General features: G+C 41.6%; 1 protein-coding gene across 2 annotated transcripts in view; it reads right to left on the reverse strand.

Annotated features, from left to right (window-relative positions):
* Positions 1-416: 416 nt before the first annotated feature.
* PDGFRA (platelet derived growth factor receptor alpha) overlaps positions 417-14,875 on the reverse strand; it is a 35,685-nt gene continuing 21,226 nt past the window's right edge. For both annotated transcript variants that reach the window (XM_069790094.1, XM_069790083.1), the window contains exons 13-23: positions 13,026-13,130; positions 12,197-12,307; positions 11,756-11,909; positions 10,495-10,661; positions 9,235-9,350; positions 8,565-8,687; positions 7,844-7,955; positions 6,032-6,131; positions 5,805-5,910; positions 4,864-5,099; positions 417-3,810 (exon numbers count right to left, since the gene is read on the reverse strand). In XM_069790094.1, the coding sequence (XP_069646195.1) occupies positions 3,663-3,810; positions 4,864-5,099; positions 5,805-5,910; positions 6,032-6,131; positions 7,844-7,955; positions 8,565-8,687; positions 9,235-9,350; positions 10,495-10,661; positions 11,756-11,909; positions 12,197-12,307; positions 13,026-13,130 (1,478 nt within the window). In that variant the 3' untranslated portion in view covers positions 417-3,662. The remainder of the gene's footprint in view (positions 3,811-4,863; positions 5,100-5,804; positions 5,911-6,031; positions 6,132-7,843; positions 7,956-8,564; positions 8,688-9,234; positions 9,351-10,494; positions 10,662-11,755; positions 11,910-12,196; positions 12,308-13,025; positions 13,131-14,875) is intronic.

Genomic DNA, 14,875 nt, shown 5'->3' on the forward strand with positions numbered 1-14,875 from the left:
CAGCATGTCCGTTTGCATCCCGTGTCCCCCTTTTCCTCGGTGTGTGCAGCGCAGCAGGCATCAAACTCCCCCAGCACACACGGTGCCTATGTCAAGAGGGGTTTCATCTCATGCGGGGAGCCCAGCGCCCGCCTTGGGGCACGTGCTCTGCTCCGGACAGCAGTTGCTGGAGCACCGCACCTGCTGTGTTTTGAAGGACAACATGGCTCCCCACAGGTGTCATTTGCTGTCCAGGTCATTTGCTGCAGGTACTTCCCGACTATGCCCACTGGAAGGGCTGAGAGACCTGCTTGTCATTGCTGCCTGATGGATTTGCAGAGCACTCAACTAACCAAAAACCTATTGGGGGAAAAAAAAACCAAGCAAGACTGATTCTATATAATCATCTTTCAATAAGTGAGTATAGACCCCTCACATATCCTTAAATTATATATCATTTATTGAAATATAGAGATCTTAATTTACAGGATTTTTTTCAAAGACAAAATATCAACAGGGGCATTTTTGAAATACATTTTGTGCCTACCATCACTCAGGCCAGTTTGCCCTTCTTCAAACATTTCACAACAGCCACCATTTTGGAAACACTTCCTTTTTTATTATTCTAAAATATAACTTTTGGACATTCAAAGTGCAACAGTTAACGTGCCTGTGGAATATATCACAGTAAAAAAAATATAAACAAAGGCAGTGATATAGCTGTCATAAATGTTTTGGCAGTATTCTAGAAGTCTATATAAAAATACTTATATACATATTGATGTATAACATCATCATATCTTACGTCCTTCATCATGTAATAGGACCATTTTGTACAAGTTGCAGACCACACTGTAAGGAATTGGTTGGCCATTCCAAATCAAAAGCTGTGTTTCGTAGGCTAATGCTGATTGTCGTTATACAATTACTGTAGCAAAAGGTTTGGGAATATCTCTTCCAGTGGCTTCTCAAAAATTAAGCCATAAAAGAAAAAGTCTGTAATACTGATAATATTGTAAAACTAAATGAATCATCCTCTCGCACTTCTCCCTCTCTTGTAAATCCCCTCTCTTCCTCTGCTTCTCATTCCAGTTTCCAGGCCAGCTTATCTGATTCCAAGCCTGCAATGAGCTGGGTTTGGCTAGACCCCTGCCATGGAGGCAGTGCATCTACACGATACTCATGACAGGATGCATTACCATGCATCAGAAAGTGAGCCAGCTCTGGTTCACATCCACCATCTGGGTCTAGCCCTGAGATGTGCTGCGAGGTACAGAATGAAACCAGTGAGGGGAAAGGGAGACCGCATGAAAATGTCCTTAGATTCCAGTAGCTGGTATAATAAAACATGCTGGGGCTGATTTTCAAACCCTGAAGAACACTAGGCCATGTGCAAAAATGCAGGTGAAATTGCTTGCCTAATTTGAATGTGTAGCTGTGATGACTACACATGCAAATTAAGGCACATGTGGTCTCAAGTGGCCATTCAGATATCTGGGATATCCAACAGACAATTTGTGTTTCCTCAATTCATAGTTCGTAGCTGGAGGGAGACTTCACATCGTCTCATCTGTCCTGGCTTTATCGAGAGTCTTTATGTTTCACAGTTGTCCCCGTACAGAGCTCAGTGACATGTGTTTGGCTAAAGCATGGCTCCCAGGAAGACACTTGGTCTTGATCTGTTGACTGCAAGAAATGGAGGATGCGCCATCACTCACAGTTCCCTCTGATTGTCAGTATCCATCACGTTGAAAATGTGGGTGCCTTGCTGCTGGTCCTGTTTTCGCATCTGAGTACGTTTGTACATGGCGTCAGCCAGGTGACATTTTGAAACCCAGACCCAGAATTATTTGCCTGGAACACTGACAACATTACATTTGCTTTCATTTGATTCACAACTGTCCACAACAAGTGAAGTCAAGGGGACTTGTGTAGCTTTTCTTAGGGCCATTTCAAGTTAAACTGTAGTTTAACATGGCTGCATGTTCTGTCGGTCACTGCTGGCCCGTCTTTCACACTTCCTAGGAAAAATACTGCAACACAGGGATGAGTTTGCACTGCATTTGCATTGGTTGTGTTGTGCCAGAGGCTGAGCACGTCCTGCAACACGCTCATCGCACTGGATTAAGGTTTAGTTTGAAAGTTGAGCACCAGAAAGGATGGGGCCCTTCGCAGTGATGTACCTTTTTCACATGTAAGTCTTCCAAAGCATCATATCTCAATAACACATTGTACAGTGATAGCAGTAATCGTAATACTTTGTTCATAAAAGTGGTGTCAAAAAACAACTATTGCAGGCTGAGAGCAGGTTCATTTTCATGCACCTTCTTCCAAAAAACACTCTTGGAAGCAATTACCAGTTGTAGTTACAGTCTGCAAAGATAATAGTCAGAGTTTTCTGTTCCTATTGAAACCTGAAAACTAAGACAAGAATATTTGATGCAGAATTATTTCTGCTAGTTTAAACTTGAGTTCCAGGCTGGGAGAGATGTCTTTGTTCCTTGAGCATTTCAAATATCAAATTGATTCTTCACAGCTAACCCCAGGATAGGATTTCTTTTCAGTACCCGTGAAACACTAATAATGGGATGTTGCTGGTGGTTTATCATAATCTTCCATTCTCCAGCATCTTGGAGATCTGGCATAACTTTTATTTTTTTTAATTTATATTTTTAGAGCCTCCCTTAATCAGAGGACAATCATTGCTTCTAGTATACCTGATTAGAAACGCTACTCAGCTCATGATAGAAAACAAAATCTTATATTTTTCTCCATGTTAAAGTAGTTTTGGCTAACCAGAGCAGTTACCATACTGCGTAGAGCCAAAAAAAAGAATTGTTTCATAAACATTTTCAGGTCATAAATTTTTTCCTTGTACTTAAAAAAGTTTCTTGAGACTGTGCTTTTACTGAAGGACAATGAATTGTAAAATATACATTTAGTGTTACTGAAAACAGTAGTAGTATTATCTTGAAAACAGCTATCTTCTATAGTTAATAAAGACTTACTAGGTTTCTAACACCTATCATAGACTGGTTTTTAATTATTATTATTATTATTATTATTATTCCCTGTTACTTGCATTAATGGTAAAAAGTAACATGTTTTGTAGTACCGGTCAGTCCCTTGTGGTTTTAGACCTTTTTGGTCCAAAAGTGGTTTTTGCATGTTCTTCAATTCACATGATAGTTCAACAGCAGCTGACATTGAGATTGAGGGAGGAAGTACACAAAATGCATGAGCGATCTCTTCTAAAATCCATGGCATATGTTCGATGTGCACCTCGAAAGATCCTTGAGTAGACAGTTATTTACATAATTACAATGGTAAAGTATTGCTGCAGTGGAAATTCAATCCATCAAAGTCATATGAATGCCCTTGAAACACAAAACTGGTCTGTTTGTGGCCTTTTCCTTCGTCCTCCTACCAGTTCAAATGGCAAACAACACTGAGATGCTACTGAAGTACTGCAAGAAGCAACACTAAAAAAATCCATCTTCGACATGTCTTTATCATTCATAGTCAGGCTGATTCCTCTGCCCATTGCTGGGAGTTTCTCTGTACAAATCCACCTCCTCCTCACATCCTTGACATTGCAATAAAGTGGTTTTCTCTGGGGAGCAGAAGTCTGTAGATGACACGGCAAGCTTGCCCATGTGCAGAGCTGGAAGGTGTCTGTGGGGTTACAGGAAGCTGTCCTCCACCAGGTCTGAGGAGTCGATCCCAATGTCGTCCATCATGTCAATGTCCTCAATGGTCTCGTCCTCTCTCTTGATGAAGGTGGAGCTACTGGAACCGGTTTCAATGGCACTTTCTTCAGATGTCTGGGAACTGGAAGAGACAAACAACTCAGAGAGAAAATACATGGCAAATGTGGCTGGTGAGTACTCCAGTCTCTAGCAGAACTGAACACTACCTCCCCACATGCTTTCTGACCCATGGTGCAATCTTAGGTGACTCTGACCACCCACTTCTTAGGAAATGATACATCTTGTATCTCAAGAGTAATGAACCACCTTGGAATTCACAGGAGCGGGTTGTTCATATGTTCCTCCAAGCACTTTCCACTGGAGACTCATTAGAGAAATAGCTTTATGACACTGCTGTGACAATAGGTCACTTAGGTAAATCTAGGGAGGCCAGGTGAAAATAAGATAACAGTAACAGAGAGCAAGATAAGAATAACAGAGAGAGGTAATAAATCTTAATCTGGATAGTGCTTCTTAGAGACTTCACTCATCCCCTTCTTGAAAATTGCACAAAAATATCAAAAAAAGAAGTATCTAGATTGCTAATTCTATATACTGTGAATTAAGTGCCGAATTAAGCCCCCCCCCCTTTCACAGGAAGGGTTGCACAGTGTTGTGCTGTAGCGGAATCGGTCATGCAAACTGACTAGGGAGCAGTAAAAAGTCCTGGATACTCTGCTGTCAATGAAAAGAATACCATGGAAGATACGAAAAACAACTTCTCCCAAATTTTGGAGCTGGTCTTTCACAGAATAAAGCAATCCCTTGAGATCTCTTATGCAGCTCCAAGGCATTGAGCTGTAGGCAAGATGTGTTGCAAAACGTGCCCACGGAGCCGCCAGACAGCCACTGTGATGCGGCCAAGCTAGCAAGGGACTTCCACTGACACACAGGAGCACCCTACTAGAAGTCCCCTTCCCCTGGCCATCACAAAAAAGGCAAAATTAGGTTTTTCCCATTGAAAACACTGTGGCCAGTCATACTACCATATTTACATGGGACCTTCCCAATCAACAGTTTCAACAGAGCTAAGGAAACCATTTGTAGAGTAGGATGCTAAAAAGTGTTAATGCACAATGCCAAACATGATCCCGAACAGTGACTATGGGCAATATGACCTGTAAACCACACCTACCTGTGCCTGTTCCTTTTGCCAAGCTCATCTTCAGAAACAGGGTCAATGTCAGGCAGGGGGATGATGTATCCACTGTCAGCACTGAGCCTCTGCTCATCAAATCCGCTCTCCCTGTCCTTTAGCTTGTCTTCATTCTTGTAGGTGACACCAATGTAAGCATTGTCACAGTCCCCTCTCATGCGTGTGACAGCTGGGTGATCACTTTTCAGGAAGTCCAGGTGAATCTTCTCGTAGCTCTGAAAATATTCATTTTAAACCCCTCATTAGATACTATTCACTAAGGCTGCCCTTCTTCAGATGGGGAGCTGTGATTCATTAACCCACCAAATATTCTGCCCTATGAGCCAGCAGCACTGGATAGAGAAGCCCAGCATCTTCAAATAATTCAAAGGGAGAAGTGACAAGTAAGTTTTAGGTGATGCAGGAGTGAGTGTGGCAGCACAGAGCAGACAAATAGATGTGAAAGAGGGGTAGGGAGAGGAGGAAGGGAGTGAAGGTAGGTGGGAAAATGAAACACTGAATGATGGGGCAGGCAGAGCTTGTCCAGAGGTACCAGAAGTACAAGGGGAAAACTTGCTGGTGTCAGGGTCCAAAGGGAGAGGGAGATCATACACATGGGCCAAGTAGTCCCTTGTCTAGAATTCTTTCACTGCCTAGAAAATCCCATGAAAATATATAAAACCCATTCTCTAGTAGAAAAATTGAGCTGGTAGGATTTCATTAGAAATGGAGAGCCCTGCTTCCCAGCTAACACTGCAGGACTGCTTCTCTCAGTAAGCCTGCATGCAGAAACAGAACATGCAATGTCCCTGTCCAAATCATGTAATTCATGTAGGTTAGGATGTGCCAGTTCAGTGCTCATGGCTCTGATGGCTGGAACACACTTTTAATTACCTCTAAACAGTATCTAGAAAACACAGAGAAAATTTCAAAGAACAAACCTTTTTGTACTCTCCAGGCAACAAGCTCTCCACAATTTCACTCAAATGGTAAAAAGAAGGTCTTTTCTCTGGTTCACTGTTCCAGCACTTCACCATGATCTCATACCTGCAGATAAGATGGAAACCAATTTAACCAACTGGTAAAGGAAAATGACTAACCAAACAGAAACTAAAGCCAAAATTGTCTGGAGACTGGCCAGGTATGGAAAAGCCAAATGCACACATACACTTCATTGGTAGCATGATCGGGTTTGGCCATTCGGTATCCACTCTTGATCTTATTGTAGAAAGTAGAATCGACCATCATGCCAGGATATGGTGTACCACCTGCAGATAAAAGAGAAGAAAACATACTACTCTATACTTGACTATCCATGCAGAGTTCCCAAATACCGTCTTGCTGTTCATGTCAAAAGTGTTAATGCTGTAATTTGACATGCCATCAGAATGAATCTTTCCTAGCCAGTGTTTCACATTGGAGCTATTGTCTTGACCACATTAAGCCCTGACGTGAAATGTTGGCTAGGAAAGATTGAAGTAGGTACTACTTAGAAAAAAAATACCTTTACAGTGTCTATAGAATGTATTGACTGGGCACAGAGGTTGGATGATACCTGGATCAGGTCATCAGCCTGCATTTGGCAGATCTGAGGTCATGGCTCTGCTCTGCCACTGACTTTCTGTGTGACCTTAGGCAAGTCACTTGCTCTGTCTGGTTTTATTGCCTTTGGCACCTGCACGACAGCTAAGAGTCTTCCCACCTGGGCAGATAGCTTAAGACAAGAGCTAACATTGGGTGCATGGGTTGTCGAAAAGTTTGGACTTGGCCCCTGAGCTGACACAGTTAAGCGATCATTTGGGGCCACAGCATGCAAACATCATTGCACTCATGCTCAGTTGTTGCTGCTGTGTAAAAGGATCATTCGAGCTGAAGTCAGTGTTGCAACAAGATGTCAAAGTTGACCTTCTTAACAAACACTGCTGAGGATATGTTTTGCTTCCCAAGAAAGATCATCTTTCTCAGGTGGAGGAGGCATACTATAATAATACTCCAGAAACCTCAGCCCTTTCAAAAGCAGGATTTTCACCTAAAACTGAGCTTCAGTGCCTTCCTTACAGGTAAGACAGTGAAGCACAGGCTTAGCTGTGCCTCTGTTCCTGAGCTATCCAACGGCACTCCCATGCCTCCCAGGGATGCTGGGGAATGGATTTTTACAGGATCCTACGATGCCCAGAGATTACAGTAATCAATACCCTAAAAAGTGGTGCAGCTGCTGTTTTCTGAGAAGCAGCTATATGACAACTTATTCTAGAAAATAACATTAGGCTTGGGGTTGCCGTCGGGCAGTAGTAGATACAATACAGGCATGATTAATTCTGCTGGAAGTAAATCTGGGCAATGCACACTTACTGAAGCAGGCCAGCCACCCGCCCGGGAGGCTAATTAATGAGGCTGAGGAAAGAGCCAGGCTGTTCCCAGTTGGGAACTGTACATTGTCTGTAACTGCTATACATTGTCATAACCACTTTATGCTGCCATAAACCAACTGTGTGAACAGTGCTGACCTGGAAATGAGAAATCAGTGTCCCAGAAGATTGACATTTGTTTTCATTCTGTAATGGGAGTAAGACGGGCTCTTTGGAAACACATATAAAGAGACTGTTTCAAACCAGCCGGGCTGCAGCCCCAGGCACCCTGTTGCAATGGGGAAGCATGTTCCTTCTCGTGCTAGCCAGAAAAACCATCCTGGCTCAGCACACGAATACTTTTCCACAAAAGCTTTTTACTCAGTGCTTTCAGTATTCTAGCAAAAAAAAAGTATCTTGCAAAAAAAAAAAAAAATCTGAAGAGAACTTTGGGAGAGTATGGACATTTCACTTCATGCCTAACGTTGGGATCTGAAACCCAGTATAGAAGAATAACTAACAGTTGATTTCACACATATATTTTTACTGCAGAATTTGAAATACTTTATGGAGAACAGCTTGAACTGACAAAGCTTAATCACTACACATAAGAAAGTGTTCACAGTACGTACCAAGAGAAAATATTTCCCACAGCAGAATGCCATAAGACCAGACATCACTTAAAGTTGTGTACAGATTGTCAAAAATGCTTTCAGGTGCCATCCATTTTACTGGGAGGAAAGTCTGTAGCAAAAAGAAAGAAACCCCAAACCACTCAGATGAGTCATTAAAGAAGTGCTACCCATTACAGCTGGTGTTTGATAGCCAGGATTAAGCTCTCTCTAATAAGAAAAGTTGTGTTAACCTGGCTAGTGTTTATTTTTGATTCCGTATAACACAGAGGTACCAGGACTATAAGCAATGCTGCTATTTGCTCCCCACAAAAACTAAGCCATAACTGCATTAATTTTATCACTAGAAAATGACCAGGCTGATTGAAGGTATGATACAAAAGCTGGCGCTGCTGATCTAGATCTGATATATCATTGATTGATGTGTCACTACTCTCCATATCATAGTGACAGTTCCTTAATAATTTATCCAGTCACAAAACTTGCCAGTTAAAATGTAAGCCTGTGAAGTACTAAGTGTGGCCAAGTACTTTTTGGCTTTAAAGCAGAATTAGGAAAGTTACAGGAATTAATGAACTGAAGAAAAATTGTTCTCAGGAGCGTTCATCCCAATGGTCAATTAATGTAACCAACACTGAATGGCAAGAACATTAAACAGTATCTAAAACTGACAGTTCTCATTTCAGTTAAAGCAGAGCTCAGGAGATTAAGAAGCACATACGCTGCCCTTGGAGACGTAGTTGGAATCATGCATGATGTCTCTAGCCAGCCCAAAGTCACAGATCTTCACGATTTTTCCTTGAGCCAGGAGGACATTACGAGCTGCCAAGTCACGGTGCACACACTGTACGGAGAGAAATTAAGTTGTTCAAGGACATGCTAATTCCACGAGGGCCATTTCCCTTGCAAAGATCCCTGAAAAAGATCTGTTGACTTTCTGGACACAGTCTTAACAAGCCCTTCTACTGAACAGGCACCTGTATTGCCCCGCTAACAGGGGCAGGGGGAGGCACCAGTCCTCAGAAACAGCAAGGGCTCATGCGGATGCATTGCAGTGGGGGAGAGACAAAAGTGATGCCACCCTTTCCCCTTCTACCCATCATGTACTAATGATATGTCTATGCTTCTGACCATGCTGGTCTGCGGCTGTATGGACCCTCCACCCAGACCCTGCCTAGATCCACCACCATCTCTGGCACCCTGACTCCATGAACATCACAGGCTGCAACAGGAGAAGAGGACTGACTTGCCAGGTAAGTGAGAAAACTGTCTACAACCCCAAAAAGAATATTATATTGTGTCATGTTTTCAGATTCTAAATTGAAACCCATAGTTGGCAATGAAGACGTTTTTACACTCTCTTCCATTTACTTCCTTTTTTATTTACTTACATTTTTAGAAGCCAAGAATTCCATTCCCCGTGCAACCTGGTAGGTGAAGCTCAGCAAATCCAGTAGGCTGAGGCCCTCCGAACTGTCATCTGAAAGAAGGTTTTTGACTTCTGATTCTATTGAAAAAGAGAGAAAAATGTGTTTGTGCTGTGGAGTGTGAAAGCAGCATCCATTTCTCCCTACCTATCATGATTCTGAGCTGATGATTTTAACAGAGTACCATGACCAAACCAGTCTTTTCATAACAACTAACCACTTTTAACGTCTGCATCAGTCACTGACACTTACTGCATTCTTAAAAACATCCAGTATTAGATATAGGTTTTGGGTTTTGTCCTGTCTGTGTTTTTTCCCCAGACAACTACAGAGAAAGGTAAAATTAAAAAGGATCACTGAAGTGTTATACAGGTTGTTTACAACACTCAGTGTGTGGTACAAAACCACTTATTTAGAGGTGGTGCCTTCATGAGTTTTTTGTGCACGCACGTACATTCTTATCCGTTTACTTTTGCTCAACACTGTTATGTTTCCCAGCAAGTATTCACTGGGACTAATCCAATACCAGCAAAAAGGGTCAGGAATTCTATGGCAACAGTTCTTATTTTTTTATGAAAGATGTCAGCAAAAAAACAGTCAAAATGCAGTGATTCATCTACCCTGACTGTCCTAGAGCACAATATGAGTACGTTAGTCTGCCATGTAAATCTGGGACTGGATATGGTTCAGTTTCTGAGGCCTAGAGGCAGAAGTGATGGTGCCTATTTTTAAAGCAAAGCATATTTGGTTTCTGAGAACAGGGCCAGGGAATGGGATGCATTCATTATCTTCATTACATAATCCAGGAAAGTATTTGGGAGTGTTCTGCATTTGCTAAGTGTCAGTTAATGTGAAATGTAAGTGGAAACAGAGCAATATAAATTACTATTATTATTGTTCATTGCTATTGCTCAAAATCTTGCAAACTACAAGACTGATAAAATCACTGCCTCCAAAGAGTGCCTACAGCCCTGTTGCAGAGCACAGCCACTCAGCGCTTCAGCATAGAAGCAAATACACAACTGGACCCCTTCTGCTCCAGGAGCATGCACTCCTATCCCCAGAGCATAATGAAGAACACAAGCATAAACTTTTAGCTTATAGCTTATACTCACACGCTTGTCAAACACAGCTAAGTAGTTTACCAGGGCAAAAATAAGATACGCATTTATGCAAGAATTATTTGTATCAATGATGTATGCAGAAGGGACAATTCTATATTACCTGACATAGATTTCTTCTTATATGAAGCAGGACGATCATACACAGATCTCTGAATATCAGAGTACTTAGATCCCTCCTTCCTTTCCAGCATTGGCACGTACTGAGTGGTATCAGCTTGTTTCATGTCCATGTATTCTCCAGTGTTTTCAAATGATAATATCACATAACTGAAATTGGAAAAAAATACAGGTGTATCAGCTACTATTGCCCAGGTGATTTCCCTGCCACAGCATCCTGTAGAACTAACAGTTCTCTTATGGGGTACAATTGTATTGCTCTGAAATATAAGAGCTGGCTTCTTGATAGGGAATACATAAAGATCATGTATTATGACATAACCATGTATTATCACATATCAGTACATGTTACCATATATCACTGTAGTCAAACACAAGTGCTTCGAACTTATCCTTTTGTCAATAGTCAGGTATGTAAACATATATTATCTAACTTCCCCAAATCCCACTGGATTCAAGTATTACTACCTAGGGCTTTTAGTTCAAGGTATTCCGAATGATAGATGTAATTTATTCACCCAGACAGTTTGCATCAGATCCAGTCCTGCTGAACAAACCCATGCTCAGATGAATAGTCCTGGCTGTACTCAGCTACTGAGTCAGTTGATGTATTTGCCTGAGTGATTTTTTGAAGGAATCTCTGTTCACCTTCTAAATCCTGGCTAATTTTATGGCATTGCTTTATTGCTGAATGTATGACAACAAGCTTCCTCCACCGTCATCTGGAAAAAGCTATGGGATGAACCGTAAGGCAACTATTGAGAGTGGCTAAGCCATTGGTAGATAAAGGAGAGTACTTGAGCTTGGAGAACAAACTCTGCCAGGTTGTCTGAAGGGGAGGAGTTTTGGACAGTGGAAATTCCCCAAGCAGGGAAACAAAGAAACCAGGTAGTCGCATTTTACTTTTAAAACTTAGGTTGGTAGAGGCAAAAGGATGTTTTTACAGGAAAGCTTTATTAATGGAAATGTTCTTTGGGACCTCAGGATGTCTACGGAGAACCCACGGTGGTCCTGGGACTGCAGGCATCTCTACACAGGGGGAACATGGATCTAGGACACATGTCAGGGACACTGAACAAAAAAATGCTGAAACCTTCCCATATCTATGAAACCTGATAAATAAAACTCTACTGAGAAGAATTAGGGAGGGCTCTAAACCAATGAATGAGAGGAATGGAGTAAGGGTTAATAATGACATTTCCTTAAGCTGCAGGTCATACTTTTTTTTTTCCCTTTTTTCCCACCTTCTTGTGCTTTCATCAGCTGGGTTCATCCCAAAGATATCCAAATCTTTCTTTGGCTTCTCTGGGTGTCGGTTCAGGAAATTGTCCCTGTTCTTATGCAGATAGTTCACCAAATCACCGTAAAAGCAGTATTCAGTAATGATGTAAATAGGACCTGATAAAGCAAAATCATGCATTGATGAGTGGGGTCTTTAGGAAAAAAAAAAAACCCCACACTCCAAAAATAGTAGGAAATAGAACATAAAACATAAAAAAGTATTGTGGGTTAATATATTTTTATTTACTAAGTTATGCCTGCAACTACCACCAAATATCAAGTAGGTTTGTGAAACCTTTTATTTGTTTATATTTATTGTTAAATCCTTTACTTGAAATTTGTGTGCTTGTTAAACAGTGAGTGATGGCTCCACAGGAAACCTCCATTTTGCCAGCCAAACCCACCTGATTTTGTACAAGCTCCAAGCAGATTCACAATATTCAGGTGAGGGCCAAGATGTGTCATTATCTTCAGTTCAGACATGAGTGCCTGTTTTTCACTCGATCTAGCTGTAGCTGTTGAAAAAAAAAACCAAAACACCAGCCACTCAGTGAGAGCAATTGCCTTTTTCACAACAACAAAAAATTTCTCCTTGCTTGCCTCAGTTGAGCATTACTACCATGGTTTCTTGAAGAAGACTGTGTCCTTCACTTGATAAGGGGCTTTCTTAAGTCTTGGAGAGGAGTCACAAATCACTAATAAAGGACTCACTTGATGCAGCTCAATAGCTAACCCAGTCTGTTTGTCCCTCTCCGGGGGTACAGTGGATTGCCCAGGTGGCACAGAGGCACTTTACAAGCTGCTTGTTTCAACACAAGCAAGTCCTTATGGTTCTTCCAGAATCACTGCATCAGCTTCTCAGCTTTTATGAACGGGGAAATCTTCAGTGAGCTTAAGATTCTCACATGAGACCTGCCTATTTCTCCTTTCTTGTGTAGCTTTCACTTCTTCACAAACATTCATGGTTATTTTAAATTTTTCTGATCTTGCTGAGTTATTGTGGCTACTACATTCCATACAGCTAAAACCAAACTTTGGATGTTTTCAGAAGCCTGGATACTTTCAGTCTTGAAATGCCATGAAGCAAGCTAAACTATAATTTTAAATTTCAGTCATTCCACAGCTCATTTTCAACTTCAGATATGGAGAATCTATTTATACATAAGCAGTGCTTAAGTAACCCTGTGGGAACATGCCCTACCTAGCTGGGGAAATGGAACTGCGACAACTTACGTTTCAGCATTTTCACAGCTACTTTCATCACCGGTTGAGAGCGACTCAATCCATATGCAGTCCCTTCAACTACTTTTCCAAACGCACCAGAACCAAGGATTCGACCTGAACACAAAGGAGAGCATTATTTATTCAGAAAGTAACAGCAATTTGCCTTGTTTCCCGCTTCCTCTACGGGTTGTGATTCTTGTGCGGAAAGAGCACGCTCACTTAGCCAGACCAGTGGTATTATTGTTATTACTGTTGTTGTTAAGCAGAAAAGGCAAATATGAAATACTGTCATTAAGTACAATTCTTAAATAAAAACAAGCAAGAAAACATCAGGAGCACATCTGCACATAGGAGCTCAACTCATTCAAATTCACCTTCTACTGTGCCCTGCCACCCTCATTTTATCCTTTCTAATCATTGATTCTCCTATGTTTAAGTTGACCTCTCTGCCTCAGTCAGCACTTGACTACAGTACAGTTGTGTCCTTTACTTAAAAATCTGAATTGGACTCCTTAGTTGTAGTTTCAGGCCATTGCATCAATGCTGGATACATCTAGCAGTAAGATAGACTGAAGCACATCAACAGCACATTTAGAAACAGACAAGCAGGGCCATCAGTGATCTGCAAGAAGCTGAAGTACATGTTGGTCACACATGAGGGGAAACTTCTCTGAAGTTTAATGTACAAGTGTGTTTCATATGCTGGAATAAATTTTATTGCAAATTTCCAAGTGCTGGAATGAAACAGCTAATGTTTATACATGCTTAACTCTTCCCACAAATCAATTTAGACAAAAATTTTGGATTATCATATCCTGCCTCCTGATACGGATACAGTGTGCAGAAGAATTGTGTACAGATTGAGTGAGATTTTAGAGAAATATGAACTGCACAAACATACTCCAAAATACTATATTTCATAGTTTCCATATTGAAGAGCAAGTTCATCAAGGCTACGCTTACTCAGTGAACTAACCTGTATATGAGCTCCAGATGCCAGGATATTTTCATATTCCTGACAAGCTCTCTATTTTATTTTATGTTACTTTTTGACTTCCAGCACAGAAAGAATAAGTAGTGACTTTTACTATGGAGATATACAGCATTTTGTCTTTGACGTTCGTTTGCAGTTTGAACTTGCTGCCTTTTATGCTTCTGAAGGTGTTATCTGGCATGCAATGCCATATGTTTCTGTTATCCTCTAGCTACAGCCCCCATTTTTATTGTATACATGCTTTTAAAAGAAAATTTCAACCCAACCATATCTACATCACTAACAAGCACAAGAAACAGTTAAAGAACGCTTAGCTGAGTTAACCACTGAAGAACCTCTCCAAGAGTATGACAGCATAGTTTGTCACGCATACAAAAGCTATGCGATTTCTTTTCAAGATTCCTGTGCTCCAAAGGTTATCCTTCCCAATCAGGATGTGAGAAAGCTTCCCACTAAATTTCAGACTAATTCAAACAACCTGAGTCTGAAATTTGGCCCCTGAAACTTTTCAGACCGAAGGTCTGGGAGCCATATGGCAGGATGCAGCCCTTCAGAATGCGATGGCATTTGCTGATGCTCCTTGATCTTCTTGTCTTCGCGAGCCAATTCCTCCCCAAACCATATTGTCGGCTGAGCACGAGGCGCACATCTCCCTCTCCATCACCTCTGCTGAGCCGGGGTGCATGTGGAGACAGTGAGAGCGCTTCCGGAGCGGCGGGGAGTGATCACTGCTATTTCCCCTTTTCACCCCTCTCCGCAGACGTAGCCCAAGCCCCATGTGTTTTACACTTGAAATTTGGAGCCAGGTGGGAGCTGACTGCTCGAGAGCTGGAGGCATCTGTAATGCCATCACGTTCTTGATGTC

Source organism: Haliaeetus albicilla, chromosome 1, assembly GCF_947461875.1.
Source record: "Haliaeetus albicilla chromosome 1, bHalAlb1.1, whole genome shotgun sequence".
Lineage (NCBI taxonomy): Eukaryota > Metazoa > Chordata > Aves > Accipitriformes > Accipitridae > Haliaeetus > Haliaeetus albicilla.